The sequence below is a fragment of the Delphinus delphis genome, chromosome 2, assembly GCF_949987515.2.
Source record: "Delphinus delphis chromosome 2, mDelDel1.2, whole genome shotgun sequence".
NCBI classification, from domain to species: Eukaryota; Metazoa; Chordata; class Mammalia; order Artiodactyla; family Delphinidae; genus Delphinus; species Delphinus delphis.
The window spans coordinates 107,313,901-107,341,748 of record NC_082684.1 but is presented as its reverse complement, the minus strand read 5'-3'; the positions used below and the strand labels follow the sequence as shown (position 1 = coordinate 107,341,748).

General features: G+C 50.2%; 1 protein-coding gene across 1 annotated transcript in view; it reads left to right on the top strand.

The window, feature by feature from the left end:
- The first annotated feature begins 10,379 nt into the window (after window positions 1–10,379).
- Window positions 10,380–27,848, top strand: part of ACAN (aggrecan) — a 35,906-nt gene continuing 18,437 nt past the window's right edge. The window contains 10 exon segments of the mRNA XM_060003632.1: window positions 10,380–10,449; window positions 12,205–12,588; window positions 13,496–13,670; window positions 14,983–15,110; window positions 16,839–17,132; window positions 18,155–18,559; window positions 20,418–20,592; window positions 21,091–21,218; window positions 22,529–22,822; window positions 24,614–24,829. Coding sequence (XP_059859615.1) covers window positions 10,380–10,449; window positions 12,205–12,588; window positions 13,496–13,670; window positions 14,983–15,110; window positions 16,839–17,132; window positions 18,155–18,559; window positions 20,418–20,592; window positions 21,091–21,218; window positions 22,529–22,822; window positions 24,614–24,829 — 2,269 coding nt within the window.

The window sequence follows — 27,848 nt, the reverse complement described above, 5'->3', positions numbered from 1 at the left end:
GACTTCATTCTAAGGACATTCGTCCTGTTCTGCCATGAAATATAGGACAAGATCCCTTTTTTTTTTTTTTTTTTTTGCGGTACGCGGGCCTCTCACTGTTGTGGCCTCTCCCATTGCGGAGCACAGGCTCCGGACGCACAGGCTCAGCGGCCATGGCTCACGGGTCCAGCCGCTCCGCAGCATGTGGGATCTTCCCTGGCTGGGGCACGAACCCGTGTCCCCTGCGTCGGCAGGCAGACTCTCAACCACTGCGCCACCAGGGAAGCCCAGGCCAAGATCCCTTTTGCTTTAGCTGTCCCTCCTGACCTGAGCTCAGCATCCCTGACTCATTCAAGGTTCCAGTGTGATACAAGCTCCCTTCCTCTATCTCCTCCTGCGACACCACCCGACAGGACCAGACTACTCAGGGGACGTAAAGGCTTCTGTTTGATAATTTAAAGGAAATTAGAAGTTTAGAGCAATTTGTCATGGGAATCATCATTCCCTGCCTCTCCTCCTAATTGGAAATTAGCCATTTCCAGAGGCCTCATTCATGGATATTCTGGCCAGGGCTGCCAAGAGACTTCCCCAAGCTCACCCACATAGCAAGTGATGAGTCAACGGTATGAATTCAGGTTGTATTTTTAAGGTACCCACCTTCTCCCAAACCATATTGTCTCCCTGGAAACTGAGAAGAGGCCATCTGAGGAAATTGCATGGGGTTTAAAGTAGACCCCAGAGAGAAGATGAAGAACAGAATATATCTTGTCACAATAGATCCAGGTCAGTTATTACTAGCAAGGACCTTTATTGGTGGGTGAAGGGAATCACGACAGAAAGGCCAGAGAGGGGAGAAATTGATGTTTTCTAAAGTCTTTTATGTGCTCTGTGCCCTGAACCAGGGTCTACTCCTTCCAATTTCCCATTGTGCACATCACCCACCTCCGCAGGGAGGGCCTTTACCTTCAAACCTACATAGACCTTCAGCAAACCAAGGCCAGTGCTGTTTTTGTTGTGGGACCAGCATCCTCCTGGCCCCTGGTAAGGACAGGGAGTTTGGCCACAGATTGACGTTGGCAGAAATAGCTCATTGGGCTGATGTCCGAAGCTGAAATTCAGAAAGGGCTTCCTTCCCTTGAGTCGCCTCTCCCTGCAAGGAGTTGGCCAGTTCTTCTAGCTGGTGGAGGCAAGGGTCCTCACGTGGCAGGGTGGGACATTAGAAAGGTCCAGAACACCCAGATCAAGGGAGGGCTCTACTGACTTTTCTGGTGAGTTGGCTGATAGGAGGCCAATTATTCACAAGCAAGTGATGTTCATGCCTTTGCAGACACTGGCTGAGACATGGCGCGTTCAATCAAGAATGACTTGATTGGAGCTCTTTTAAAAACCAGCCCTGAAGACCCCTGGAAAGAAGTTAACAAGGGCTGCCTGCAGCCCAGCAGAGCAGAATTGGATTTGTGCAGTGGCCATCTTTTTTTGGACCCCCTCAGGCAATTTGCCTGAAGGACTTTGGAGAAGAGCTGCCATGTTGGGCTGCAGGGGCCATTCCTCCATTGGACTTCTAGGCACAGAGGGAAAGACAGGACTCGGAGCTCTGGCTGGGGACCTCCCTGCTGTTGGAAGGTCCAAGAGTAGGTCAGGACTCTCACTTGGGAATTCACCTTCTCCAGATTGGACCCTGTGTTAATCTTTGTCAAGATCCCCCCAGCCCTGCCCATATTCCAGGTGCTCTGTAGTCCTGGGCAGAGCTGGAGTAAATGTGGATTTCCCTCTGATGAACTAATTAGGGACTCATTTTACGCTCTACCAATCCCTAAAACCCTCTGGATCTGAAATTTAATGAGAACATCCCCTATCTTCCCCTTAATTTAAATATGTTTGTTGACTGAAGAGTGGAATGAATGAGTAAAACTAATGAATGTAGAGGGGCTGGGAACATTGAGAAGAAACATGGAATTTATAGCCATAAGACATGGGTTCCAAGCCAAGTTCAGCCACTTACTATCTGTGTGACTTTTGGCAAGTTGCTTAACCTCTCTGAGCAGTCATCTCACAATCTGTAAAGTGAGGATAACAAAACCAACCTTTGAAAGGTTTTTTTAAGCATGGCGTTATGTACCATTATGATCAGAGTATAGTTCCTGGCACATAGTAAGCCCTTCATAAAGGTAGTCTTCAGATGGTCCCTGAAACCACTGTATAAGCTGATTCTGACTGTAAGATACTCACTGTTGCTGGAGGGTGGAACCGGGAGGACTGCCCTCAGTCAGTGAACACGGAGAAGCTCTGAGAGTGACAGGTCTTGTGTCACTGGATACGACCCCAACAGCATTAGGATCTTACTTACAGTCCAGAATTTTACTTGAACCCACATCCTGTGCCCAGGCTTGGTGCGAATGCAGGAATGAGCCTAGGTTAACCTAGTTGGTGGGGGAGGGGGTCCCATGGTTTGTTATCATTGCGGATCAAAAGACCATCCTCATGGGGCATCATTTAAATTAGATCGAGGCATAAACTGTATTTGGGTGTAACTTCTTATCAAGTCAGCACGTGTTGGTTGTGGAGCTACTACATGCAGAACCCTGTCCTCGGCAACCACGGCAAGTGCTCAGTGCGTCTATGCTAGACTGAATGCCGTGATGGGTGTACATGATGCAGCTGTTCTCTTCTCCCTCCTCAGTGAGGGAGGATTCAGTTGGACAAGACTTAGGAAAGGAGACAAAATTTACTGAGAGCCACACAGTGTCTCTCATTTAATCCCCACGAAAGCCCTATGCGATAGATCCTATTTGATCAGCACTTTAGAAGTAAGGAAACCGATGCTTCAAGAGGTTAAATAATTGGGCCAAGATTTTATGTTCCCATATAAGTATCAGGACTGCGAGTTAACAGCATCTCTGTGACTCCACAGCCATCTTCTCACTACACAGCCCTGCCCTCCACCCAAGCCATTCCACCCAGCCACCCAGCCACCCACACACCCCCATAAGTGCTTGGCCTGGTAGTTTAAACCAGCGGTGGGAAAGAAGTCACAAGCTGGGATGTATTTGTTAATTAATTGGTGGTAACAACAAGGAATGACAAGAACATGGGTGGAAAGGAGATGGTTTCAGGCCAGGGTACCTGGAAGTTCCCAGGAGGCAGTGTTTGCACTGCGTTCAGAGAAGGCTATGATTAGGTCAGATGTAGAGCTGTTCTACAGATGTAGAGTCTTCTGGAAAGAACAAACTGTGTGAGCAAAAGGAAGGATGGGAAAGTGCAGGGCCAGACCCAAGCCAAGGGCACTGCTGGGAGATAAGCCCATGGCCACATTTGCAGAGATACCAGGTATGGACCTGTGTCATTTCTTGATTTCTTTATTTTTTCTCCCAATTCCACCACTTGAGCCTTGCTCCTCTCCTTAGAGCCTCCCCTAATTCCCCTGAGACTTAGGCAGGACCCCCACAACCTCACAGCTCCCCTCTTTGCATCCTGCTGCCCCTCACTTCTTCCCCAGCACATTGAGGGCACAAGGGACATCTTTCCAAGTGGGCTTGAACTTTCCCAGATAATGCTGTTCTTGGTGCAGGGGCAAGTAACAGATGATCTGGTTCTTAACCATGGGGGAAGCTGTGATGTGACTGTGAGATGTGACTCACTCTGACCCCATATCAAATGAGTCTCTCTTCTGAACTGTGTGGAGCTGGCATTTAGAATCTCAGAGAACTCCAGGGCCAATTTTCCCACTCTGCCCCATGTCAAAGATGGAAAAACTGACGCTCGGGGTCATACAGTCATTCTAGGCAGGGTCAAGGTTAGGATCCAGCGTCCACTCACTGATGTCTGCTATCTCTGGGTATAGGTTTGTCTCCATCCACTAGGCTATAAGCAACTCAGAGGAAAACCCTTCCTCCCCACCTCATTGTGCCCTTCTGTCTAAGCACAGTGCTGCTTGAGGCCAATCCTAGACAAAACTATGGGCTTGAAAGGTCGATCTACAGCCCCCCACCCACTGCCAGCAGCCTTTTTCAGAGGACCCACTTAATTGCCCAGAAAGCAGGAAAACATTTGCAGAATTTACTATGCTTTGGTGATGACCAAGCAAGTAACACAATAGGAATAAGGAAATCAACTATATGGAAAAAGATATAGATGGAGAGAGAATACGGAATAGGGAGAGAAAAGAAAGAGAAGGGAATACAAAAACAGTATTAGCATCCATGAAAATTACCTTCACAGTGTTCCTGGGGTGAAGCTTGCATTCTGATTCCAGTTTGCAGTTAGGAAAACTGAGGGCTTGTATATGTTCTCCTGGAATCAGTTTCCTGGCTCCCCTTTTGCACACCACCCCCCACCATGTCTATTTAGAATATGTGGAAAATTAGCAGCTACAGTTGGGGTCACTCTGGCCAGATGTGTCCTTGATGTGGGAGCCCTACCACTTCCCCTATGCTGGGTTTAAAACTCCAATTTCAAGTGCATACACCACCACTTGTATGCATGGATCCATGAATGGTAAGAGAAGAGGCACCACTGGGAAGTTAGCCTGCAAATAAATGATGTGCTGGAGGCTGGTGGCTATGGGAATGGCTGACCTTGGTCCTCTTGAATCTCTCCTCAGGACTTAAGTCACAGACACAGAGCTTCTTGGGTACTGACAAATCTTACTGGTCAACTAGTCTACTAAATTCCAGCATCCACCCATTCATTTAACAAGTAGGTGTCAAATACCATTTTTTGTTGTTCCCGACCCCCAACCCACTCCCCACCCGACCCGCACTGTGTGAATTAACACAGGAGGACTTTTTTTTTTTTTTCAGTTAAGGCTTGATTTTAACTTTAAGGAGGTCACAGTCTGCATGATGAGGCCAAGCTAACGTATGTAAAACAATAGAGAAAAATAAGTGCCAAAGTGGCTGTACAAGCAGTCACAGTTGGGAGAGCAGAACTGAGGGGCAGGGCCTGATGAGGCTTCACGGAGGACACAGGGGCCCTGCAGGGTCAGGGAAGGGGGAGTGAATACATTCACTTAACCAGCAAACATTTGCTGAGTCCACACTAATGTGGCTGTCAGGCTGGGCCTGGATAATGACATGGAGATGACTGTGACCCCACCCTGCCCTCAGGCTGGCAAACTGGACTTGGTTTCAGGGTCAGCTTCAGAACTCATGCAGGACAGCAAAACGAAGGACGAATAAGGCTTCATTAGAAAAGGAGAAGTGCTCATGACCCTTCTGCCGGCTGCCTTCTTTATTTAGTGTTAGTAACTTCCAGGAGTGTGCTGGTAAGCCCACTCTCAGAAAAGGAAAGAAGAAAAAGAAAAGCCCTTGTTTGTAGTGTTTCCTGATTTCCATGGTGTAAATACTCCCATCGTGACCAATTTCAAGCATTGGCTCTCCCTGGAGCCCTGGGAAGGGAAGACCCTGGGGGGGTCACACTCCTGGGCTGCACCTGGACTATGACCTTCCCAAAGTCACACACTGTCACACACTGTACTGATGCACTAGCATTAATCATTACTGCTGTGCGCATCACAAGCAAGCAATATATGTCTCTAGCTGAGATTTATTGACTGCAAAATAGTCTGCCTCAAAGGGCTGTGTCCCTCATGGGTGCTCAACAAATGTGGGCCTCCAGCCCAAGCCTCCTCCCTCAGAGGCCTGGGGTTGAAGGAGGTGACTTCTAAGGTTCTTGGGCCTCCATTTGTTCATTCATTCATTCATTCATTTGGTAGATATTTCCTAATTGCCCTCTCTCTTTGCTGGATATTCTGCTGGGGGCCAGGGAGACAGTGAGGAACAAGCAGACACAGTCGCCGCCTTGTGGAGCTCACAAACCTGGCATTAAGACAGCCAGTCCTGAGAACTCGGGACCAGAACGCTGGTCCTGGCTCCATCTCCAACTTACTGTGTGGCCTTGAGCAAATCACTTACCTCCTTTGGCCTCGGTTTCTTCACCTGTAAAATGGAAGAGTTGGACTTGATGTTCACTAAAGTCTATCCCAGCTTTGACCTTCTGTGGCTCCAGGGAGGGAGGAGAAGCCACATGAGGAACATTTGAAGGGACTAGGAATGTCTCCATAGGAGAACAGCAGATGGGAGAGCAGATTAGACCCCTGAAGATCTGGCATGAGTCCCATAAAAGAGGAGTGGGCTTGTTTAGTGTGGTCCCTGAGGGGAGAACTCATGGGTGGAAATTGTAATAGGGGTGGGTCACCTTGACTCCGTCTTGAAATATATTGAGCGCAATTGGAGCTGTCCAGCCATGGGTGGGTCACCCCGTGAAGGAATGAGCACTTCCTGTTCGATTAGAGGCTGAAGACCACCTGTCCCGGCCACATAGAAAGGATTTCCGGCAGTGAGGTCATGATTGTAAAACCCCAAAGCCATCAGTTCTGAAGGAACCAAAAGCAGTCATTTGGTCCATCGTGCTATGTGGAAGAAGCAAATAGGATGCAAAAAGATTACAACTCCATGAAAAGCAAGTAGATGCCTAAGGAAAAAGACCAGAAGGAAAACTATCAAAACACGAATAATGGTTGGATTAGGATCGAGGATTATGGTGATTTATTTTCTCTAGTTTCTTATTTTCCAAAGTTTGGTAGGGTGGTGATGTTGTTTTTGAAGCAAACGCAGTTTTATTCTTTATAGAAAGTCATCTAGTCCAACCCTCATCCCAGGGCAAGAAGCCACCCTGTAACCGCTAAACGCTCTCCAGTCCCCACGTTCTGAGGGGCTCACCCGGGCCTGACGCCAGGGAGGTGGGAAGAGAGTGGCGCTGGTGGATGCCTGCTGAGTGCCAGACCCTGGGCTGGGTACCAAGCCAGAGACACAGCCCCCGGCCTCCAGAAGCAGGGCCTGCCTGGCACCTTATCCTACTCGGTCTCTGAAACAGCGGTGGAGGTGGGTCCTGTGTTATTAGAGCAGGAGGTGGCCGAGCCAGGACTGGGACCCAGGTCTGGGGGTCTCCACTGCACGTTGCTGGAATAGGAATTCAGGGCAAGCAGGCAAGCTGCCCATTCAATCCCATAATCTGATGGAATAAAGGTCAAAGGCCCAACAGGGTTGGCAACCATGGGACAGAGTCTAGCTGAAGAGGAGGTGGGTTTTCCTGTGTTCAGCTATGGGTCTCTCTCTCTCTCTCTCTCTCTCTCTCTCACACACACACACACACACACACACGCACACACACACACACACATGCACACACGCAGCCTCAGCTCAGGTTCAAAGCACTAGCAAGCTTATTTTCTCCCATCAAGCCTCCTAATAATTCTCTCCTAAAAAAGCCGAGTCCTTGATGATGAACCCAACCTCACACACATGGCTCCCACAGAAGCTCCACTCACACACCCCTGCCTTCACCCAGCATCCACTTCCCACTCTCCAGGCTCCTCTTTCCCTCCATTTCAGATGCCCCCTTACCCCTTCCTCAGTCCCAGCTACCCAATCCCCTCGCCACAACTAACTCTGCCTCCCATGGAGAAAGGCCTCCCTGTTGAAGGACTGGCAAAGTCCATCTCATCACATAAAGGCTCAGTGAGTCCTGGAGACACTTGGAACCCAGACAGAATGGAATTTCTCTCTATTTTCTTTACAGCTGAGAAAACACACGCAAACACAAGAGCATATTTATTGCTATATTTCTATCCCAAAGTTTGTCTTAAAAAAAAAGAAGAAGAAATAAAATTAGTTTCTCTGCCCACACTCTGCCTCCCCCATGCCCACTCCCTGCCCTTTTCATTCCTGGCCGAGGCCAGGGAGAAAAACAGAGCGGGCCCAAGCCCCACAGAGAACCATTGCCTCCCGGACAATGTCAGGCTTGTTCAGAGAGTGAGAAAAGAAGCACAACTCCGAAAACATACACAGAACTTCTCCGTGAAGGGTGTTCCTGAGGGAAGAAGAACAGGCGGCCTTGTGTCTGGACACGGTTTCCCTGAGGCTCTGGGAAGAGGGGGGCCTGCAAGTCTAGCCCCCTCCTCACAGTGGAGGAGACACCTGAGCGTTTTAGCCTCCGGGGAAATATTTCTTGGCCATGACGGATCACACTGGACCTGAGAGAGCCAGAACCTGGAGCCCCAGAGATTTTTCTTTTTGAAGACAGCCTCTAAGGAGAAACATCCCTGAGGAGAAGCAAGGGGCTGCTTCTTAAGCCTTTGGGATTTCCCAGACTTCCCACTCATTTTGTGCCTCATGGCTCCATCTCTGGGGCCCCAGCAGCACCTGTACAGACGGCCCTTCATCCCTCAGGTGCCCAATGTATGTGGAATGAATGAAGGATAGCAGTGGAAAGATCACTCAAGTGACAGACTGGGGTCACCCAAGAGGGTCCCTAGAGTCCTGGGCCCTGCCCGCCCCTCCCGCACAGATTCCAGAGATGGGGACCACGGGAGGCCCTCATCCTCACATCCATCCGGCCCCAGCTGATGGTGACTGAGCCAATAGCGACGCCTGCTGGGCCATCAGACGCTGGCAGAGTCAAGGTCAGGGACACTGGCCGCAGCCTCAGTTGGGCATTACTCTCAGGCTCTGAAAGCTCCCTTCTTGTCTTTAGTTCCAGGCTTCCTCCCTCCTTCCGGCGGAGCATGCAAACACTCATTAAACCAAGACTAAACGCTCACAGACTGAGAGGAGGGTAGGGAAGGTGCCAATGCAGGTCCATCCAACAGAACAGCTCAGTAAACATCCTCGGGCACGTGTCATGGGGTGCGAGTCACAGGTGTCAGCAGTGTGACTGCCCACATCCTGGCTGCACGTTAGAACCTTCTGGGGAGATTTTAAAACGTCTGAGGACCAGGCTGAAGCCCAGGTGATCTCAACGTGCAGCCAAAGCTGAGAAGCACTGCTCTGGTTGATCTCTTGGAACTTCAGATGGGTTTTCTTGGGGTCTAACTGCACTCGCCCACTTGGAGTCAGGATCCCAGTAATGCAGGGGTTGGGTTGCCCTTCAAAGATTAGTATACTTAGCATGACCGTTTTCCAGCAGATGGCAATAAGGAAAGTTTGTTTCTCTAATTCATATGAAATCATTGTTTGGGCCAGCAAGAGGGCTCCAGGGATCCTGGGCTCTCATTTCTCTCCTAAATTATTAACCTGTCCATCCCACAGAGCTCTCTGGGTGAGCATCCTTCCCCTGACTTGAACCAGGCGCCTGAATTGTGCCCCAAATCTTGGAGCATCCTCCATCCTAAAACGCACAAGATTCCTGAATTTGAAATTGGTGGCAGGTCCAGATTTCATCAGGGAGGTTGGGTAACTCATGTCACTTTTCTGGGCCTGGGGAATTGTGTTAGTCAGGGTTCTCCAGAGAGATAGAACCATTTGGATGTGTGTATACATATAGAAAGAGATTTATTCTAAGGAATTGGCTCACATGATTACTGAGGTTTTTGGCAAGCTAGAGACCCAGGAGAGCTAGGGTGTTGTTCCAGCCTGAGTCTGAAGCCTTGAGACCCAGGAAGAACCAATGTTTCAGTTCGAGTCTGAAGGCAGTTTGAAGGTCATCAGGCAGGAGAAATTATCTCTTATTCGGGGGAGGTTCAGCCGTTTTGTTTGACTCAGGCCTTCAACTGATTGGGCGAGGCTCACCCCCATTAGCTGGGCAATCTGCTCTACTCAGTCTGCCAATTTAAAAGTTAATCTCATCCTTGAGACTTCCCTCGCAGTCCAGTGGTTAAGACTTCGCCTTCCAATGCAGGGGGTGTGGGTTCAATCCCCGGTTGGGGAGCTAAGATCCCACATGCCTCACAGCCAAAAAACCAAAACATAAAAAGCAGAAGCAATATTGTAACAAATTCAGTAAAGACTAAAAAATGGTCCACATCAAAAAAAACGAAAAATCTTTTTAAAAAAATGTTAATCTCATCCCAAAACACCCTCATAAACCCACCCAGAATAACGTTTGACCAAGTCAAGCCCAGTCAAGTTGACATAAAATCAACCATTGCAGGGATCCTTTAGGATGAGCCTTTGTTGGTCAGAAGATGAGAGGTTCCCTAGAAAAGGTAGGAGGAGGTTTCCAGCCTCACACCGGTAATTAAACTGAGAAATCCGTGAAGGTTTTGTGAGGAGGGGATTCTTGGAGAAGATATCTCTCGAGTCACAGGCAGCTTCCTTACCTTTTTTTTTTTTTTCATTTTTATTGGAGTATAGTTGATTTACAATGTTGCGTTAGTTTCTGCTGTACAGCAAAGTGAATCAGTTATACGTATACATATATCCACTCTTTTTTTAGATTCTTTTCCCATATAGGTCATTACAGAGTACTGAGCAGAGTTCCCTGTGCTTATACAGTATAGCCTCCTTATCCCTATGCAATTTCAGATCCACAGGCCAGGACTTTATCACACTTGTCATGTGACACATGACCCTCAACCTCACTGTATCTGAACCTCCGAATAACTCCTCTCTTCCAGGTGAACTATGACCACTTTACTCTTCGTGTTTCTGACTCTGAGAGTCATCGCAGCAGCCATCTCAGTAGAAGTTTCAGGTGAGGACATTCCCACTCATGTCTCATCTCCCCAGCAGGCACTGAGGACTGGACCCTGGGGATGGGGGAACCGAACCTAGTCCTGCCAGTCCTGGTGCTTACTCTGGGCCATCACCCTAGAGGCCCCTCTTATCCTCCTCCAGCCCCAAAGCTCCCTAAAGAATGAGGAATCTGTAGGGCCAGTGAGATGTGTCCGCTCAGATCTGTGCTCCCTCTGGGTACCCAGAAACGCCCAGAATCCCCTGTCCAGCTGGACCCAAGTCACTTCCAGGGCTGCATGGTTCGTTCCTCTGGGTCCATCCTCCCATGGAGGAACCACGCCTCCAGTCTGAGAGGTGAAGGGGTGGCTGTTTGAGTGTAGACAGGGCTGGGATGTGAGGACTGGGGTACACACAGACCCCTCAAAGTGCAGAGCTGTGGTGGGAAGAGAAGGGGCCCTGATTTCCCCTCCTCCAGCTTAGCCAACACATCTCAATGCAAAACTCTAAGGAATCCAAGAATTCTAAATTTGAATCCGGCTTTTCATTTTGAAAAGTATCACTGTCAAATAAGAAGATAGAACATGTTTTACTTAACAATCTGTTGGCTTGATTTATAGCTTTTAAATATTTAGACATATGGTCCATGGGTCTCCATCTGTACTCTTGCTCTGGGACCCCTGGCTATAACCTGGGGTGGTTTGCCCACACAGCCCACCCAGTTCACGAGGGTTGGTTGAGAGCTTTCAAAACTGTAGAGCCAGGCGCTGCTGTCACTTCCAGCTGTCCCCAGACAACCACCACCACTAAAACCACACTGTGTCACGTGCTAGGGTTGAGTATCAGAGGGAGGTTTCTGTGAAGGGCCTGGTGGTGACCGGCCAGGACATCAAAAGGTTAGAGTTCACCCCAAACATTCCTGGCTCCCCTTTCCCTGCCTTGTTATGTATCTGCCACCCACAAATACCTGAAACATTTTTATTTTCAACCTCTAGGTTCCTGGAAAAAAAAGATTCAATAAGTGTATGAATCTCCATGAAAGGTGCTATTTTTTCAAAGGCACCTTCTTGCCAATTCCAGGAAGATCTTTGACTTCTAACAGGATTTGGCAGACATGCTGCATCTTCTCCATCAATGCTCTCCATGTGTTTTTGTGGAGTCTAATCATATCCCACCCCACCCCAGTCTGACCCTTTGCAGACTTAAATGTCCGATCCTCTCTGATGCTTCTCCAGCTAGGCTCCTGATCCCCCAACAGCAGAAGGGAATGATTCATCCTTCTGCAAGGTCAGGATGGAGCCTGAAGCAGACCTCCTTATAGCAGGCCTCGCTATACTCCTTAAGTATTTGATATTTTTATATCTTAGCTTAAAAAGTTGTATGGATATTTTTTCCTCCCTATAATAATTTTTTCTATCTCCAGATAATTTTTTGCCAATTTTTGAGTCAAGCTGTCACTCCAGGAAGATGGGTTCTGTTTATCCTATGGCTTGGCATCGCTTTGGGTACCCCAGTTTCAGAAACAGAGAGGTGGTCTCCCCTCTGAAGCTTCCCCTGCCCTCCTCTGCAGCCCTTTCTGGCTCCATAGTTCCTGTCTTGAGGCACAGAGACCAGAGGTCTTGAGAAAGCTGCTCTGGAAAGGGAATTCCATATGGCGCAGGATAGACACCAGCACACTCGTGGGACTTTGTCATTTCCAGAAGCACTGACAGGGAGGCTGGGTGGTCCGCTCTGGGCACTAACAGGTCTGTCTCCCACCCCCGTGTCTCCCGCACAGACCCTGACAACTCGCTGAGTGTCAGCATCCCTGAACCGTCCCCGCTGCGGGTCCTCCTGGGGAGCTCCCTCACCATCCCCTGCTACTTCATCGACCCCATGCACCCCGTGACCACCGCCCCCTCCACCGCCCCCCTCGCCCCAAGAATCAAGTGGAGCTGCATTTCCAAGGAGAAGGAGCTGGTGCTGCTGGTGGCGACTGAAGGGCAGGTGCGGGTTAACAGTGCCTACCGAGACAGGGTCACGCTGCCCAACTACCCGGCCATCCCCAGCGACGCCACCCTGGAAATCCAGAACCTGCGCTCCAATGACTCTGGGATCTATCGCTGCGAGGTGATGCATGGCATCGAGGACAGCAAGGCCACCGTGGAGGTCGTGGTGAAAGGTGAGAGCCTCCTCCCACAGGGGCCCTGCTTCACCTGCAGGAATGGCATCCTCTCTCGGGCCAGGCTGTCTGGCTTTCAAATCCCGGCTCCTCCCCCTGACGGTTTGCATCTCATAACACAGAGCTGGTAACATCACTCTCTCTGGAATTTAAATGAATTAAATTCTTCAGGGCCACAGTCGCATGAAAATGACAGTCTATTCTTCCCATCAATCCTGTGATTCGGTTGCCTTGTGATCATCCCCATTTTACAGACAAGCAAACTGAGGTTAAGTGACTTGCCTGAATGAAGTTTCCCTGGAAGTGAGCCAGAGCAGTCTCCTGACTCTCTACCCAGGTGTCTTTTCCCTCCTCCATCTCCAGTTCCAGAAGCCAAAGAAAGGGATGAGGACACCTTGGTTCCCTTGCTCTCGATGGACCAGGGAATATGGTTGTCCTTGGTTGGCTCTAGGACTTCAGTCAGCACCAGATTTTTTCCACTGGGTGACTCTGCCAAAGACGGTCCACTCCTGCCTGTGCCTTAAACAGGATTCCCACTAGGATGCCCCTGGGCTGAGGGTGCATGGAGCTCTAAGTGTCTCTTTCTGCAAAGCAAATATAGGGACCTGGAATGACAAGAAAAAATTATAGGGAGGCAGATTTTAGTTCAAGTCAAAGAACTTTCTGATTATCAGAATTATCACAGGTTTCCAAAAAGATGCCTTGTGAGGTAGTGAGCTCCCCATTACCGGAGGTGTTCCAGGAAAGGCAGAAGGACCACATGCAAATGTGGAGACAGGAGCCACCCATCAGCTAGGGGCCCGACCAGATGTCTCTACATCCCCTTGACTCCTGCCCTAATTCTGCAAGGGCCTGGGTGGCGGGAGGCTGTGCCTGACCTGCTCTCTTGCCGTCTCGTGTCTTGCAGGCATCGTGTTCCATTACAGAGCCATCTCCACACGCTACACCCTGGACTTCGACAGGGCGCAGCGAGCCTGCCTGCAGAACAGCGCCATCATCGCCACGCCCGAGCAGCTGCAGGCCGCCTATGAGGACGGCTTCCACCAGTGCGACGCCGGCTGGCTGGCAGACCAGACTGTCAGGTGAGCCCCAGGCTACCATAGGAGTAGGGTGGGTGATGGGCTGGAACGTTGAACAGTACTGAGCTGGTGCCGGCCAGACACAGAGCCCAACCTCAGTTGGGGCTGAAGGGATGCCTTGACCAGTTCTAGGTCAGGCCCCGATGACCTGTCCCAAATCCTTGGTCTTCTGTCCTGCGGTGGAGTGAGTGGCCACTAGCAACTTTGCGCTACATGAGCATTTTCTCCATGCAAATTACACATGATTATTTTTCCTACTCATTTTTCCCTTTGCCATGATTTCTTCACTTATATCTTTTTAAAACTTTGTTGTTTATACATTTTTGTAAACCACTTTACATTCAGTTTGTCTTTAATAAGGCAAGGCATATGTAAATTAAGCCTCTTGATGCATTTTTCCCTGAGCACAGCTGCTGAGGAATAGGTTGCGCAGCAGGACAGTCAGAGCCCTGCCTTCAAGGGACTGCAATTGTGTGATCAAGCCTGTAAAAGCAAGATGAGACAATTCTTTGGGGATGGATCAGAGCTCTAAATGCAAAAGCCAGAGCCACAAAGCCACAAGAAGAAAACAAAGGGAAATACCTTTGTAATCTTGGGGTAGGCAAAAGATCTTAGGACACAAAACCCATTAGCCATTTTTTTTTAAAGCAAGATAAGACAACAGCCTAGCATAGTGCAAGAGCCCACACCTCAGCCTCAGAAAGAGCTGGGCTCAAATCCCAACTCTGACACATGGAAGCTGTGTGACCGGGAACAAATTGCTTAACATCTCTGGGCCCCAGTTTCTTCCAGTTTAAAATAGAGTTGTAATAGCACCTTATTTGGTTGATGTGAGACTCAAATGTTACAGCGCAAGGGTCAGCAAACTACGGCTCATGGGCCAAATCCAACCCACCCCTTGTTTCTGTAAACAAAGTTTTATGGGAACACAGCCACTCCTGTTATTTTGTCTGTGGTTGCTTCGTTCACACTACAATGGCAAGGTCACAATGAAGACCCTATGGCCTGTAAGACCTAAAATATTTACTATGTGCCCTTTTACAGAAAAGATTTGCAAGCTCCTGATAGAACATGTTTGGTACCAATAAATATTCAGTAAAGGGGTCCGCCTTTAATCACCAGTAACGGTGAAAACATATCTTAATAAAGCTGGGGAAAAAGCTGTAGAAACAAGTAGCCCACAGATCTAGGCAGATCTCAGCAAACACATCAGTAAGTCACCGTTTCCTCCCACAAGGGAGGAGGATACAAGGGCACGGGCCACTGGCCCCCTCCATCCCCTGACTGTCACATCCCTACTTTGGGTTCCTGGTAGGTACCCCATCCACACTCCAAGGGAAGCCTGCTATGGGGACAAGGATGAGTTTCCCGGTGTAAGAACCTACGGCATCCGTGACACCAATGAAACCTATGACGTGTACTGCTTCGCAGAGGAGATGGAGGGTGAGGCCACCCCCACCCCGACCTCCCAAGAGCCGGCTCCCCAGTCCCTTCATCCTGCTGACCCTCAGGATCACAGGGGCCTCCTCCTGGGCAGGGCATTGACCCAGGACATCACACCCTCAACACCCCCTTCCTCCCCGCCCCTGCCCCGCCCCCCTCCCTGGCCCCCAGCCTCATCATGCCCAGCGTGGGTGGGGGAGGGAAGAGTTAAGGAAGAGAGGGTCTGGCCCCCTCACTCTCCACATTGGGGGAGGGCCACAGTGGCCCGAGGTACCTGCAGACTGGGCCATCACTGGGCCCAAGAATATTTATAGCTGGTCTCTCACCTGTGACTGTTCCTCCCAGCCAGGACCCCCGCTGCTTGACCAGCCCATCGCTGTCCCAAGCTCCACTGCACAATTAAAGCCCAGCTCAGCCTTGTCACCCTCACAAAGGACCCCCTCCCACCCAGGCCACTCCAGGGAGAGCCTATCAGAAATGTCATTCCCAGGAGAGCTGGCCTCCCAGCCACCCTCTCTCAGCTTTTGTGCTGCCAGCCCCCAGCCCTATCCAGGCCACCCCAATGGGCTAGTTCTGGAGAGCACCAGGGGCAGCGAGAAGGAACCTATAGTCTTCCTCTTGTTTGTAAGGGGAGTCAGGTTTGGTCACAGTCAGAGCTGAGCAAGTTACCCAGGCAAGTGGATGACACCCCTTCCCCCATCAGCACTCATTCACACATTTTGACATTGCAAACTCTGCACCTCCACCCCTACCCCGAGATCACGGCTGCGCCCAGGCAGGAGAAGGGCTGACAACCTGGCCCACTGTCCAGGAACGTCCCCAGCTTCCTCACCACCGTGACCCCTTTCCTCATTCTCACCCCAGGGCCCAAGCTGGTAGATTAAGTAACGAATATTTGTGTTCCCACTTTGGGCTAATTAAAGACACTGATTAGGGCCAACCAGAGCTGCCACTGAGCAGGGACAGACAGAACAACCCCCGGGAGCGATGCCCACCACCCTATCCCTCCCTGCAGCACAACCTTGTTAGGTTTTCAAAAACAGTAAAAAGAGCCCACAGGCCCCCACCATTGACCTTATGGACACTTTGGGGCCTAGAGACCCCAATTTGGGAAACACTGCTATTAGGGTCAAAGTCTGATGCCTGCTTTTCCCATCAGAATGTGGAATTGTAAAAAGGAGTGCTCCAGCAACTTCCCTGGTGGCCCAGTGGTTAAGACTCTGCACTCCAATGCAGGAGCTGTGGGTTCGATCCCCGGTCAGGGAACTAGATCCCACATGCCTCAACAAAGATCCCATGTGCCGCAACTAAACCTGACGCAGCCGAATAAATAAATATTTTTTAAAAAATCAGTTTAAAAAAAGGATTGTTCCAGTGGGCAATGCTTGACTCATAGGAGAGATGCCCCGGTGGTAGGAAGTTCCATAGAAAAGTGTGGGCGAAGATGCTTTCCGGCAGGAGTTTCCTCCCGGGCCTCACATTTGCTCTGCCCTTTCCTCACTTCTTTGTCTTTTTGGCAGCTTCTTTATTGGTCCCTGTTTTAGGAAACTGACATCACCCCACCCAAAAGCCCATAGGAAGTGGAGGGCAGGATCTGAAATACAGACATGTGGGACCAGGGCTTTGAGAAGTTAGAGGCCAAACCCCAAGGAACCACATGGATCTCCCTGGGGACACGGGGCAGGCGTGGGAGGGAGCGCCTCACCCTGCCGGATGTGTCTTTCGCAGGCGAGGTCTTTTATGCAACATCCCCGGAGAAGTTCACCTTCCAGGAGGCAGCCAATGAGTGCCGGCGACTGGGCGCCCGGCTGGCCACCACGGGCCAGCTCTACCTGGCCTGGCAGAGTGGCATGGACATGTGCAGCGCCGGCTGGCTGGCCGACCGCAGCGTGCGCTACCCCATCTCCAAGGCCCGGCCCAACTGCGGGGGCAACCTCTTGGGCGTGAGGACTGTCTACCTGCACGCCAACCAGACGGGATACCCCGACCCCTCATCCCGCTACGACGCCGTCTGCTACACAGGTGGGCTTGGGCTGGAGGCCGGAAAGGGGATCGTGCCACCGAAATTCGGGCCCAGAGGATGAGATCTTAGAGTGGGAGGCTGGTGTCTACCCCCTCCAAAGGACCACTGGGTACCTGAACCCCTTGTCTTAGCACCCCCTATTTTCACGGGTTCCTAGGGGAGCTAAGGTAGAAGCACTGAAGGCTGCAGCGTACCCAGCCTTAAAACTAAAACTAAACTAAAACTTTAAAAAATGTTTTTATCTTATATTTTACACAGTCTAGGTTATACTTACAATTAAGTGCTAATTATTGGAGGGGAAAAAAAACAATGAATAATTGGGAGTTGAGTAAATTTTATGACAAAACTGGTGCTAGCGCAACAACATAGCTTATTTCATGTTTAACTTCCACAGCCTGATCTTACATGAAGAGGGTTACTTGTGCAAAAATAATTAGAATTTCCCCCAAAACTTCTCTTAACCTTTCAATATTCCTACCACCCTGTTTGAAGTTCTAGCCTCCTCATGGTTGCTCTCTTTGTTAATTACTAAATGGCTTGTTTCTGCCAGACCCCCGTTTGTTCATGACTGAGGCAGGCAGTTCTCTCATGGCACCTTCATCAACTTCATGAGCCCCTGCATCCTTGGGAAGATTTTTCCATTTCTCTTTGTAGCGGATTTACATTGTCCGGTTGGCTAGTTATAACATCAGATGGTCAACAGATACTCACAAGATAGGTAAGGAGACAACTGGCTGGCATTAATCAGGAAGGGATGTTGGAACAAGATGGTTTTACAAGCAGTGAGCTGATTGGTCAGTCTTGTGCTCTGGTGACTGCATTCTCTTACAGTCTGGAAATCGTGGGCACCCCTATAATAAATACTCACATCGTTGAGGACCACTGCAATGGGCCTAGCCAGGTACCAGGCACACAGTAGGTGCTTTCCTTCCTTAGCAGAGGAGGAGGCAATCCGTTGCTCACCTCCCCCAAGCCAGCCCCAGGCTGAGCACTAATGCCTGTCTTTAACCCCCGGCCCCAGGTGAAGACTTTGTGGACATCCCAGAAGATTTCTTCGGGGTGGGTGGTGAGGAGGACATCACCATCCAGACGGTGACCTGGCCTGATGTGGAGCTGCCTTTGCCACGAAACATCACCGAGGGTGAAGCCCGAGGCAGCGTGATCCTCACAGTGAAACCCGTCTTTGACATCACCCCTACCGCCCTGGAGCCCGAGGAGCCCCTCACTTTTGCCCCCGAAGTAGGGGCCACCGCCTTCTCTGAGGCCGAGAACAGGACTGGAGAGGCTACCCGGCCCTGGGCCTTTCCCGAGGAGTCCACACCTGGCCTGGGCGCTCCGACGGCCTTCACCAGCGAGGACCTCGTTGTGCAGGTGACCGCAGCCCCAGGTGCAACCGAGGTCCCTGGGCAGCCACGACTGCCAGGGGGTAAGTGCCCACCCCTCAGGGGGGCTGCATCGAGGGTAGGTGGAAAGAGCTTGGCCTGGGGGTCTTCTATACCTTTAGCTTAACCTGGGACGTGGGACAAGCCTCCCTCCTCTCAGACTTGACTCTCCTCATTTGTGAAACAAGGGGGATGGGCCAGACCAGTGATACCCACGCTCTTTTGTGTGTCTATGGCTCTTTTGCCACAAAGCATTTCCTTCCAATGAAGTCATAGGTGGTATATATCAACAGGTAGAGGTGAAGTGTGTTGGAGAATGGGGGCTCTTTTTCCCAGGGGCCCTCCTAGCCCCATCAGGCACTTCCATAGAATAGAACCGCTTGAGGTCGGCTGCACTGGGTGACCCCTGGGCCTCTCACAGCACTGACCCTCCAGGACAGGGGTCAGCAAACTGGCCCGTGGACCAAATCCAGCCCATCCTCTGTTTTTATATGGCCCATGAACTAAGAGTTAAGAAACTTTTTAAATACTTGAGGGGGAAAGTCAAAAGAAGAAGAATATTTTGTGACATATAATGAAAATTATATAAAATTCAAACTTTAATGTCTACAAATAAAGTTTGATTGGAAAAAAAACCACACCCATTTGGTAACATGTTGTCTGTGGCCATTTAGGGCTATCATGGTAGGATTAAATAGTTGTGCAGAAACCATTTAGCCCACGAAGCCTAAAATGTGTTCTGTCTGGCCCTTTCCAGAAAACGTTTGCCACCCCAGTTCTGGGATGATGGTGTTTCAGGTGCTTAATAAGTGTCTGGATTATTGGAATGTCACATCACATAAAGCCCAGCTGGTCCCCAGACTCAAGTCCATGATCAGGAAGGACGTAGTGGGGTGGCCTCCTTAAGGACCTTGGTGGTGTCCCCTCCTGGAGGAGGGGCAAATGGACACTGCCATCCACCATCACACCCACGATACCACCAAGTGAGATTTCAGCCTGAATTGCCCAGATTAATACAGTATGTTGAGAAGGAAGAATTGTTTAGAAGTTTTGGAGTAACACCAACCGTAGCTGAGTCCCAGGGTTGGCCCAGGGCTGGAGAGACCCTCACTGTCTCCACGTGGCCACCACATGGGAAGGTGCCAATGGACACATGAACAGCTAACCCAGAACAGGACAAGAACAGGGGCAGACTCAGATTGGGGATCCACAGCTGTGACATAAACTGGCCAGTCACCCAGGGTAGTGTCAAAAGCAAATGTGTGTCCAGCTGAATGCAATGGGGGAGGCAGAGTAAGTAGGGGCTCCAGGATAAGCTGTGTGGAGCCCAGACCCTTTGGGAATCTGGCAAAAGCTATGAGCTCACTCACCAGAAATACACCCGGTGCACCCACACAAACTCTTGCGGCCACTTTCAGGAGGACCACCCATCCCCTGAACCCTGGACCCTGGGCCAAGTGGAAGAAATGCAGTGGTTGTTTGATTTCTTCCTTATCCTTCTCTATATTTTCCAAATGCTCTGTAATGATTGTTTATTCTTTCCACAATAAGAGAAAATGCATTTGTTTTCAAGAGTAATAGGAAAAATGAGCAGCCCAGGAGTAGGGAGTCCAGAAAGGAGGGCTGGGAAGACTTACGGCAGAAGAGTCCTAGAAGGCTCTCTCAAGGAGGTGGCTTTCAGGAGTGGTTTGAACAAGCAGAGAGGACTAGCTTGACTAGGAATCAGATCGGGAGTAGGAAAGGAAGGAGGGGGTGAAGGGAGGTCATTCCTCAAGGAGCCAGGGCTCCCTCCATACCTGCAGAGCCTTGAGAACCAGGCACCATGGTCACTGGCATTGTGGCACCTGGTCCATGCCTTGAGCCTGACCTGTTTCTCCTTCTCTCCCTCTCCTCCCCACCCAGGAGTTGTGTTCCACTACCGCCCGGGCTCCTCCCGCTACTCGCTGACCTTTGAGGAGGCCCAGCAGGCCTGCCTGCGCACCGGGGCCGTCATCGCCTCGCCCGAACAGCTCCAGGCCGCCTATGAAGCAGGCTACGAGCAGTGTGACGCTGGCTGGCTGCAGGACCAGACCGTCAGGTGACAGACTAGCTGGGTTCCCCTCTTAACCCAAACCCAACCATGAGAGGTCAGGCTTGGGGAGCCAGAGTGGGCACCCACCACACTGCATGCCCATTAATTAGTGGTTTCTGGCTAATCCCTTAATTTCTCCCTCAGAATCAAGGCATATTCTGAGACAGTGGGGATGGGCCTCAGGTGACATTAACTCCTTGGCCATTTCACCTCAAGAGACATAGAGAGAGCTCCTTGTCAAGCCCCGCAGTCTTCCCCAGCTTGGCCCTTCCATGCCGTGGGCTTTCTTCTGAAGCCAGGAATCCCCCAGCGGCCCCCAGACCCTTCCCCCAGCCACACAGGGAATGTGCTGACTGAGAAGTTCCTTCCTGGTTTGAATCCCACTGGACAGCAGAAGACACACCCTGCCCAAGTCCCCAAGTGACCTGCCATCCACACTCTGAGGCCCTGCATCCCCAGGCCCCGGAACAGGCCTTCATCTGCCCTTCCCATCCTCCTCTGCAGATACCCCATTGTGAGCCCACGGACCCCATGTGTGGGTGACAAGGACAGCAGCCCGGGGGTCCGGACCTATGGCGTGCGACCACCATCAGAAACCTACGATGTCTACTGCTACGTGGACAGACTCGATGGTACAGACCACGTTCTCACATTTTGGTCTCTAGACAGGCAGGGGGCTGATGGGGTGACACAGAGAAGAGGGAATTACCATCCACCTAATCCCATTCCCACCTGGGCGGGGAGCAGGGGAAGGATCCTGTTTAAGAAAGAAGGGCTTCCCAGCCGGTCTCTCAGGTCAGGCCCCTCCTCTCCCTCCCAGATGGTTCATGTGGATTCCCCAGCATTGCGGGGGAGCGCTGGTTTCTTGAAAAAGCAATAAGTTCTAAGGATAAATGAATTAATTTACTTATACCAAAAAGTATTACATACACCTTCTGCCTCATGGAGAATCCCAATGCCTATGAACAAATCAAAGGCTCTGACAAGTCCTGCAGTAAAAAATATCTCTTTAACTCTGCTTAACCAAGCATCGCCCAAGCTTAGTTAAACACAGACCCTTGGGGCTTCCCTGGTGGCACAGTGGTTGAGAGTCTGCTTGCCGATGCAGGGGACACGGGTTCGTGCCCCGGTCCAGGAGGATCCCACATGCTGCGCAACGGCTGGGCCCGTGAGCCATGGCCGCTGAGCCCGCGCGGCCGGAGCCTGTGCTCCGCGACGGGAGGGGCCACAACAGTGAGAGGCCCGTGTACCACAAAAAAACAAAAAACACAGACCTTTTGTTTGGTCTTATTTCATTTATTTTCATTTCAATTAAAATCACCAAATTACCATTCCAGTGAACCCAATTTTGGAAATGCTCGTATTCAGGAAAGATCTCAACATTGCCACTCACTTGTTTTGGGAACTGGACAAGTTACTTAACCTCCTAGGCCTCAGTTTCCTCATCTATAAAATGTGGTTGATTTATGCTTATGTCAGAGACTTTTTTGAGTATTAAATAAGACGTGTATGAAAAGTGCCTGGTATAAGCAGGTTTTCAGTAAATGTGAACTTCCTTCCCCCAAATCAGACAGAGACCCGGGTATTGTTCTGGGTATTGGGACCCCAAACCCCAACAGCGGCTACAGGCCCCACCTCCTGCCCTCGATGAGCTCACAGGGTGGGGATGACAGCGGGGCGGGTGGGTTGGCAGGTCCACAGCATTCAGTGCTCAGTGACTAAGTGCTGTGGTTAGGGGGAGCACGGGGTGCCCAAGGGAGTTCTTCTCTTAGCCAGAGGAGGGGGTGTCTAAGTGTGACTGGAGAATCCAGAAAGGCGGGAAGGTTCTTCCCATGGTGAGAAACCAACTCATCTTACTTCAGCTGCCCTGACCCTGGGTGAGCAGAGGCTGCTCTGGCCGTGAGGGTGGAGGGTCACACCTGCCATCTGCCTCTGCCCCCAGGGGAGGTGTTCTTCGCCACAAGCCCGGAGCAGTTCACCTTCCAGGAAGCACAGGAGTTCTGTGAAACCCAAAACGCCACACTGGCCACCACGGGCCAGCTCTATGCTGCCTGGAGCCAGGGCCTGGACAAGTGCTACGCTGGCTGGCTATCTGACGGCAGCCTCCGCTACCCCATCGTCACCCCAAGGCCTGCCTGCGGTGGGGACAAGCCAGGTGTGAGAACCGTCTATCTCTACCCCAACCAGACAGGCCTCCTGGACCCGCTGTCCCGGCACCACGCCTTCTGCTTCCGAGGTATGTGCCTTCACCTCTCCTCCGGCACCCCTTCTGTCTGGGGTGGTGACTCCCCCGGCTCATCCCCCCTGACCTCCATCCATCCATCACAGCAAAGAGGAAAAAGGCAGTTTTTCTGGGCAGGGGCAGCTCTGGAGCTAGCATGACCCTAGACTTTGACCCCAAGGCAAGCACATCCTTCTAAAATGCTCCCAGAGACACACAGAGAGAAATGAGTAAGAACTTGGGCTCTAAGATCAGGCAGACCCGAATTTTAATCATGGCTCTGCTGCTTAGTAGCTATGTGACCTTGTGCAAGTCACTTAACCTCTCTGTTCCTCTGCTTCATCTATAAAATAGTGATACAATAGTTTCTACCTCAAAGGGTTGCTGGAAGGATTAACAAGGGTAGTGCACACAGTATGCTTGGCATAGTGCCTAGGACATAGTAAGTGCTCAATAAATGTTACCTTTATTATTATAAGTAAATAACACACACACATATATATTCATATACTGTTTTAATTTGTACACCTTTGTCAAATTTTCACCTTCTAAATATTTCTGTGATGAGTTTAGTCAAATTATTATTCTTCACCAAGCACCAAAAATTCACATTTTAAATTGACCCATGCTGGGTACTCGATGCCATGTTACCAGCGTTCTGAGAGTGACGTCATCAAACAACTCAGTGGGCATGGCCAGGGCATGGCCAAGGCCTTGCTGGGTTCTGATTGGATGAGTTCTCACAAGGTCCATGGGTCTAGATGCACTGCCTAGAATGTAGATTGTGGTAATGGCTTGTGCCATATTTTACATATTATACATCAAAACTCAGTATAGTTGTAACTGCCCATGAATCTGTAATTATTTCAAAATAAAGTTAATTTTAAAAAAACCCTGAGAACCCCAAAGTTTCCCAGACTTTCAGGTCCCCTATTAAAACCTAATTCAAAGAAAGTTCAGTCCCACTCTGCCAGCCTAAGAAAGCCAGTCCCCTCCCAGAGGATTTGATGAGGATCTTGCCCCAGTACCCTTCTCCCTGCTCTGGGAATTAGAAGCCAAGCCAGTTAGCCTCCCAGTAAATTCCTCCCATGCATCTCCACCATCCATGCCCAACCCTCTGTAAACTCAGCATCTTATATAACTGCCAAGAAGTTTGGCTTCCTTCCCAATCGAGCCCGCTAAACCAGAACAATTACCCCCAGTCAATGAATCCTGCCTTCAGCCATCAGTGCCAGGATGGCTTCATGCATTTTAAATAGCACTCTCCTGATTTTGATCCAGACACACTTGTAATATAATTTCTGTCCCCAAGAAAAGCAGCATCATTGCAGTACTTGAGAGCAGAGAGTCTGGCACCGGATACTTGGGTCCAAAGACTAGATCTATCACTTAGAAGCCACTGACACTGGACAAGTCACTTACCTCTGTGCCTTAGTTTCCCTATCTGTAAATGAGATAATAGTATCTGTTTCACATGGCCATTGTGGGATAAAATGATTTTATATGCATAACACCTTTAAACAACGCCTGGCAGGTATAATAGATTCTGTAGAAGAGGTGCCCCAGACCTCTCTGAAATAAAGTGCCGATGGTGTGTGCATATCGATATAGCTGATGCAAATGGCTCTTATTAATTGAGGACAAGAGCCATCCTCCTGGACTGGGTGGGGTGGTGGGAGGCCAAGGACCAGTAAGGTTTGTGCACTGGCCTGGCCCACCTCAGGATCCCCTAGTTGCCCTCAAGAAGGGCCAGTCTGGATTGGGTCACTGGTAAGAAGGAACCCTCACCACCCACGTGCCCTTTAGGCATCCCAGCGGCGCCCTCTCCAGGAGAAGAGGAGGGTAGGACACCCACAGAGCGCCCTGAGGTGGAAGCCTGGATCACTACTGAAGTGGGGCCCAGCGTGGCTGCTGTCCCTGTTGGGGAGGAGACGACTGCAATCCCAGACTTCACCACTGAGCCAGAAAACCAGACGGAATGGGAGCCCGCCTACACGCCAGCGGGCACTTCCCCACTGCCAGGTCTGTGTGGCTCGGGCTCCGGGCCACGTCCCGATGCGTCACATGCCTGGCAGCCTAGGGTGTGCCCCGGTGGGGGGAGGGCAGGGTGGTCTCCCCCTGGGACTTGTGCTCTGTTTCCCCAGCCCTTACACTAGCTAAGTGTGCCGCTGTGGGCAACTTCGGCCACCTCAGCGGGCCTCTAGGACAAACCCCAAGGGAGAGAAAGGGCAGCTTTGTTCATAAAACACACCTCTTTCCCTCTCTCTCTGTCTCTCTCTTTCTCTCTCTCTGTCTCTCTCTCCGCACTGTCTTCCAGCTACACACCCCCAAATGCCCAGCACTGTGTCAATCAGAGGGCTCTCACTCTGTGCTCCTGCATTTACACCCCTACTCTCTAACCTCTTAAAAACTCTCTTGCAGGGGGAGCTCCAGTAGAGGGGAAAGGGCCTGGGAAGGGGTGGCTGTGGGCAGTCTGACTGTGACCTGTCTCCTTGCCCCACTTCTCCTTCCGTGTCCCTCTTCTGGGCCAGGCGTCCCCAGTCAGAACTTGCTGAGCAACATCTGTTATGATTAAATCAGATGGGATTTGATGGGATGAAATCGGAAGACTCCCAAACTCTATTGGAAAAAGTGTTTTCTAGCCATAAGATTTGGGAAATCCTGGCTTACAGGAAGATACAGATTTCCCCCACTGCAGACCTTCTCAGAGCCTTGGATATGCTAATATGCACTGTAAGGCAGAGGGGGGCAATGTATTCAGTGTGTGCCAAATGAATCTGATCAGAGGGTCTTTTTTTATCATGGAGCATTTTCATTTTTTTTAATTAATTTATTTATTTATATATTTATTTATTTAGGCTGCATTGGGTCTTCGTTGCTGCACGTGGCCTTTCTCTAGTTGTGGCGAATGGGGGCTGCTCTTTGTTGCAGTGTGTGGTCTTCTCAGGGCTTCTCATTGCAGTGGCTTCTCTTGTTGCAGAGCACGGGCTCTAGGTGCACGGGCTTCAGTAGTTGTGGCTCGTGGGCTCTAGAGCACAGGCTCAGTAGTTGTGGTGCACGGGCTTAGTTGCTATGCAGCGTGTGGGATCTGCCCGGACCAGGGCTCGAACCCGTGTCCCCTACATTGGCAGGTAGAGTCTTAATCACTGTGCCACCAGGGAAGCCCCTTCACGGAGCATTTTTAACATGGCCCACTTTGGGTAAGGCTGAATTAGAGCAATGCACAGTAACCTGTGTGCACCTTTTAGAGTCAGCTCGCCCAGGGGTACATGCATTTGAAGAAAGGAATATATCAAAGCTTCCCACTAATTTATCCAGTCATTCAGTGCACAGTTCCCAAGCAATTTGGCCACACCAAGTAGTCCTCTGGGTGCTGGAAATGCAAAACCAGAAGGTAAAGGTGCATCAGTGGAGCAGGTGGGATTCTAACCCCAAGACCTCACCCAGCAGCCATACCTGCTTGAGGCCCTTTCCTTGACCTTCACAAGGACAAGAATAACCAAGGCCTCTCTGGCATGAGTGTGTGGCTTGGCACAGGACTCGGGCAGCCACTAACAGGAGTTATCCATGGGAGGGGACTCCAGTGGCCCCATAGAAATGTTTTCCAATATTTCTTCAGTTCCCCACCACCTCGCTGATTTGAGCCTTACCGGGGAACCATCTCTACTGCTATTAACTCTGTATCTTTCTCTTTAAATTGACCTCCTTTTGAAAAGAAATGTAGATGTATTTCAAAGAGAAACGTTATATCATATCTGTAAGTGTCTATTTTCTGATATGTGGTATATATATATATATATATATATATATATATATATATATAGGGTTGGCCAAAAAGTTCATTTGGGTTTTTCCATAGCCTCTTACCGAAAAACCCAAACAAACTTTTGGCCAACCCAATACATGTATGTGTGTGTGTGTGTGTATATATCCATTTAAAATCGTCTTACATGTCACCACTGCTATATCGAACTCCCCACCCCCCCTCCAGGATTCTCCTTTAAGTGAGAGTAGGCTGTAAACCTGCCCACTGGGACCCAGTACCCTCTGTGCTCATGTTCTCTGCCTGGGAAATTAGCCCAAAAATACATGCAAGGTATAATCCCAGCTAGTTATTTTTAAATGCCAAAGGAAACAAGACAGAAAGAAAATAATGTAACCATGATTATTTAGGATGGTGGGGTTTTCTTTTCTGTTCTTTTCTTTTTTTTCTATATTTTCCAAGTCTTCTGTAATAGGGCTCTCAGAATTGAAAAAGTTCACGTATTTTTGCAAACATCACCTGGCCCTCTCAGCCTCAGAGGGATGGGTCCGGATGAACAATTCCCACTTTCAAGGAGTATCAGCATGGTAGGGAGAGCTTATTAAAACACATAGTGTGGGCTTCCCTGGTGGCGCAGTGGTTGAGAGTCTGCCTGCCACTGCAGGGGACACGGGTTCGCGCCCCGGTCCTGGAAGATCCCACGTGCCGCGGAGCGGCTGGGCCTGTGAGCCATGGCCACTGAGCCCGCGCGTCTAGAGCCTGTGCTCCGCAACGGGAGAGGCCACAGCAGTAAGAGGCCCGCGTACCGTAAAAAAAAAAAAAAAAAACCCAACACATAGTGCCATGTCCCGCCCCAGAATTCCTAAGTCAATGGGGCTGGGGTAGGATCTGAGAATTTGCTTTTCTGCCAAGTTCCCAGGTGAAGGTTGGTGCTGATGGTCTGGAGACCACACTTTAAAAATCATGGTTTTAGATAAATGAGGTAATAATGTGGAAGTACTTGAAAGGTGACCTTGACTGTCTTCAGTGGCAGCCAGTCCCCCACATTCTGTAACTAGTGTGAATGGCGCCTCCTAGGGTCTCACAAAGCGTAGCCTGAGGGTGGCGGGGAGTTTCTGGTCCCCATCCTTCCCAAGAGGCTGTGCGAGGTTCCATTAGAAAATGTCTGGACACATCTCTGAGCTCTTGAGAGAAAAACTTTACTGTGGAAGGAATGGAGTTCAGCTTCTCTGCATGAGCTTAAAATGGGGCAGAGTTACTAAATCCACACCTCATCTT